Source organism: Apium graveolens, chromosome 3, assembly GCF_009905375.1.
Source record: "Apium graveolens cultivar Ventura chromosome 3, ASM990537v1, whole genome shotgun sequence".
Classification (NCBI taxonomy): Eukaryota; Viridiplantae; Streptophyta; class Magnoliopsida; order Apiales; family Apiaceae; genus Apium; species Apium graveolens.
In genome coordinates, this window is record NC_133649.1 from 16,204,511 (window position 1) to 16,209,715 (window position 5,205).

Consider the following 5,205-nt stretch of genomic DNA (forward strand, 5'->3'; position numbering starts at 1 on the left):
ATTAGTTAAAAAAATAATTTCATTTGCTCTTTTCTTTGCAGAAGCATACGCGTGGAAAAACCGCGTATTATCATCTCCAGATCTAAGCCAAAATATTTTTGCTCGTTATTTCCGATAGGTTTCCTCCGGATTAAAAGTCTATTTAACTTTTCTTTTTCACTTAGATACTCCTGTACACTGTTAGCATCAACAGAGTCCACTAGTTTATCCAAATTCACTTTATGTTGTTTGATTTTCTTTCGAAATTTGTGAAAGAATGATGTCCCCCATCTAGCCATGTACGACGTAACTTCAACGATTTTAGGAAGAAGATGCTTAAGAGGGATTGCCTTCCATATTTCGGACACCTCAGGTACAAAACATGTTCTTTTAAAAGTTTCCTAATAATGATATAAATAATAAGTGCATATGTGTTCATAAATTATCATTTGATAAAAAATTTGGAAAATGAATTTGATAAACCTAGCACTGTGAAAAATGTAATTTAAATTGTTTGAATATTTATTATCTATTAATAAATTTAAACCAGTCACAGTAAATTATTTGGTAAGATTATCATTTAATAGTAAAACTAGGCACGGACATATTGTACAATATTACATAATTTTTTTATTAATTTCGATTTTTATTTGAGATATTTGAAATTCAAGTTAGTGATATATGTCGCGACATTGTAAACTTTTTTTGTGTTATATTGATAGAAAATTCCAGTGTGGCTATATTACCTATATTATTGTCGACTTACCGGAAAATATTAATACTACATAGCATGTTATTTGTATTGTATTGGTAGGAATTTTCCGTAAAATAGGATGTGATAATTATATTGTGTATTTTGTAAGCAAGTATTTGATATTTCATAATTGTCATGAATAATTATATTACATATTAAATAATTTAAAAAAATATTATTCAAAATAATTTTTTTAAGTGTATTTTAAATTTGATAGTGATGATTTCCTTTAGCCAATTACTTAAACCACAATTAATTTGATATGAAATTGTGTAATCTTATTTAAAAATTTGATATAATAAAATTATGTTTTATTTATAATTATTTCAAAATCTCTAATTTTAATTATATTTTATTACTTTTTAAATGATACATAAAACTTAAAATAACATATGTATAAATAAATGTGTGAAGTGTGTATATATATATATATGTATATGTGTGTATGTATATTTATTTTAAAACTTGACTATTAATGAGCATTAAATATGAAATAAATAGGATAAATAATATAGGAGTTAAGTGTAATTTTAGTGCTTGGAAGATATAATAGTCATTTTACCTTGATTAAATTATCTCAATCAACCCCTCACTTGTTCTATTTTATATATATAATAATAGATTTAGAGCTCTATGGATGAAAAAATGTTTAAACCCCGGAATTGAGCCAATACAACATGTGCCTGGGATTTTCTAAATGTGCACTTGTCTATAGAGTTGGCAGTTCGTTCGTTTCGTGTACTTTTGTTTCGTGTACTTTTGTTTCGTGTACTTTCGTATTTCGTGTCATGAATGCCCAACCCAAACCCGAACCGTTAAGGATTCGTTTTGTTTCGTGTTCGTGTACTTTCATTTTGTGTACGTTTCGTGTCGTGTTTCGTGTAATTATAAATTGATAATAAAAATAAAGATAAATAAAATATGTATTTAAATATTAAGTTTTTATTAGTCGAGTTTTAAGTTAATAAGTCATAAAGACTCAAGTGTATTCAATTTTTATGAAATTTAAATTTAAATCTATTTTATGTACATATTATATGTAAAATATTATTGTAAGATTTATGTATTCATATAATTTTGATAAATTTATTTAAATATTTATTTATTTCGTGTACTTTCGTTTCGTGTACTTTCGTTTCGTGTCGTGTACCCAAGAGTAAATCCAAAACCGACATTAAATTCATCCGTGCACTTTCGTGTTCGTGTACTTTCGTGTTCGTGTACCAAAAATGTCAAACCAAACCCATTATTTTCGTGTCGTGTACGAAATTGCCGCTCTACTTGTCACATAAAATATAAACTATAAAGAAAAATAGATTTAAATTAGAAAAATAAATAAAAATGGATGGGCAGGCTTTGGTTGAAGTTGGTGGATGTCTTGCTTAATGTTTAATACCTTTGGGCCCAACTTTCACAATCAGTTTATCCATCACTCCCTCAATGCACATGTTCAACAAAAGCACTCTTCAGATCCTCCTTGTTTGGCTATATCTATCAACCCTTTGTATTCTTGTTTAACTAATCCTAAGACTTTAATTAACATTTAGCACCCCCTCTTCATTACATTAATCACCAACTTTAAACCATATCTCACCTCTCTCCTCTTAACTTTTTCTAGCCCTTATCTCTTATTTTTGTCACACTTTTGTTTACATAAGCAAAATTTAAACCACTCCTTTTGATTTGTTAATATCTGTCAGAAAGTCAAACTGTATTATATAACATCACTATCTTTCTGTGCATTTGTATTTTATATAACCATATGGCATGAAGCCATGAACTGTCAGTCTGTCACTCAAAAATGTACTACTCATTTTTTAAAATTAATTGTATGTAGCCAAGTATATTTTTAAAGTCTGGCTCTCCCCTTCTTACTATCTTCCTACTTTTAATTATTGTTTATTAGCCCATGAATCTTATTAATTGTACATTGTATTAGCCATTAATCTGGTTAAGCAGTTACAATATGTGCTTTAATAGATGAAAGGACAAATGGTTCATAAATTTATATTCCAGGGGCACAAAACCAGTCTTCTATAATCTTCAAAGCCTCCTTTTTCTTCTGCACAAGGCAAAGCATAATTATAAACCCTCTCTTCTTCTTTCTCTTTGTTTCTGATAAATATTTTGTACTTTTTGTCAGTTTTAGTTTCAGAAAATTACAATCTTTACAACTGAAAGGTCTGTTTTATTGTTTTGTGGGAAAGATGAGAAACATTGCAAGCTGTTATAATGAACATGCCATTAAAGTTTCAGATTCATATTGTTCTGGACCATCAAATCAGCCCATCTTTTCTCCAAGTTTGATCCCTTCAGTACAAGATGCAGTCACATGTATGTACAGGGTTAAGCTCTGTTCACAGCATCAACTCTTGATCACGCTCACATGGTGCAGCAGTCTCATGGACCAGGGATTTACGATTACTCTCATCGAAGACCCCTCGTCTCCGTTTAAATTTAATACAAGACGGTTGTATCTGCGTAAGATCAAAGGCACAAAAAGCTTTGAATCAAGCAATTCTAAGGTTGAAATCTTCTGGGATCTTTCTTCTGCAAAGTATGATGGTGGCCCTGAACCTGTCAGTGGATTTTATGTCGCGGTTCTCGTTAACTTTGAGTTAAGTTTACTCCTTGGTGACATGGAGGAAGAACCCGAAGTGAAGAAAATTATGTGCAAAGTGCCTGTTTCAAAGTTTTCATTAGTATCGCGAAGCGAACATTTCTCAGGTGGTGCAGTGTATTCAACCAAGGCTCAATTTTTCGCAACTGGTACAAGTCATGACATATTGATCAAGTGCCTTGTACAAGAAAAGGGAGAGAAAAATTCAATACTATCTGTTAGTATTGATAATAAAAATGTGGTTCAGGTGAAACGATTACGATGGAATTTTCGAGGGAATCAAATCATATTTATTGAAGGTTGTTTAGTAGATATGATGTGGGATGTTCATGATTGGTTTTTCAATCCCAAATCTGGATATGCAATATTCATGTTTAGGCCAAGGAGTGGATTAGATAGCAGGCTGTGGTTGGAAGAGAAGAAGCTGGAGCAGAATGAACATGAAAAAGCTGGCTTCTCTTTGGTCATAACTGCCAGTAAGAATCCTGACTAGAGTAGACTCTTCCTTTTGTCTTCTGGTGTTTGCTTTATTTTCTTCTGTTTTCTTATTTTGTTTGCCTTTTTTTTTTTCTTATAAATTATTTGTGAAAAAATAGGATATCGCTATATGGTTGGATTTTATGACCATGTAATGAGTTTTATATGAAGCAAAACTCCATTGTACATAATGAAACCTCTATCTGTGTGGGTATGCCAATTTTGGGTATCAATTTTTTTTTTGAATTACTAAATCATTTTCCCATATGGTGCAAAATCCGGTTTTCATAGACAAAGTTATTGATCTCATTGATCAAACGAGAGGACAAGAGGATTATATTTATATCTAAGAGTTTAGGCTAGCGGTAACTATCTCCTTTCGAGAATAAAAGATTGATGCGATGTTCAAGTATCGGTGAAGACATGTGTGTAGTATGCGATTGATTTTCGTATTTCTTTAACTGATCATAACAAATAAATGTCATCTTTGATAATTGGAACTGCACAGAAAGAGATGGTAGTCTTCTCTTCTTGTTTGTTTAAGGGTATATTCCTTGCTTCCACTGCAGTGTCCTCATAAACAGGACTTTACAATTCGAAAATAAAGAATCATGCATCCCAGCCCAGGCATAACCGCATAAGCATGTCGATTATCATGATATGGGGAAAAGTGGCATGTTTTTTGGGGTGTATAAAGATCATTAAAAACTAGTAACAAAGTGCTTTTAAAAGTAAATCATCCTTGTCATAAGCATGTGTATCAGTATCACTAAAAAGACATGATCTTTTATCAAGAACAATAGGTTTTGATATTGGAACACCAAAAAAGATTTGTCAAAAAAGACAAGCACATCCTCACTTTTCCAATTTTAAAACTTTTTGCCTCACAAAGAGTAAAGGGCGAGACTGGTCTTTTCATTGTTAGTGTGGAATTGTTGGTTGATACACTAGTACTTTATAAGTTCGAACCAAGATCCTAATAATAAGAGTCAATAAAATTTGTCTTTATAAAAATGTATACACAAGTGGACTATTCGTTGTTTTGCTTGCAACTAAAATTAATTGATCACCATGTCCTTTTCCATACAGTACTAACAATTTGTATTATTCAAACCATCGGCTTCTTCTGCCTTTAAAAAACAGAGTCCTTTTCTGCCGTGTCAAATCTGCAAGTTTGTGTTTATGTCAACCCCAAGTATTCAAGACTCGGAACATTAAAATTTTGGTTTCGTCAATGGCTGCTTAGGTGATTAATCAGATAATTAGTACTACCAATATACTTAGATACATAATATAAAATTGAAAAACAAAACAAAGATGCAAGGAGACAAATTGCCAAAAACTACATAGTATTAGCATTCAAAGCAATGTATGT

General features: G+C 31.2%; 1 protein-coding gene across 1 annotated transcript; it reads left to right on the top strand.

The window, feature by feature from the left end:
• Positions 1–1,899: 1,899 nt before the first annotated feature.
• LOC141711830 (uncharacterized) lies at positions 1,900–4,095 on the top strand. Its single transcript, XM_074514518.1, has one exon. It carries the CDS (start codon positions 2,941–2,943, stop codon positions 3,844–3,846), a length of 906 nt encoding a protein of 301 aa, XP_074370619.1. The 5' UTR covers positions 1,900–2,940; the 3' UTR covers positions 3,847–4,095.
• The last annotated feature ends 1,110 nt before the right edge of the window (positions 4,096–5,205 follow it).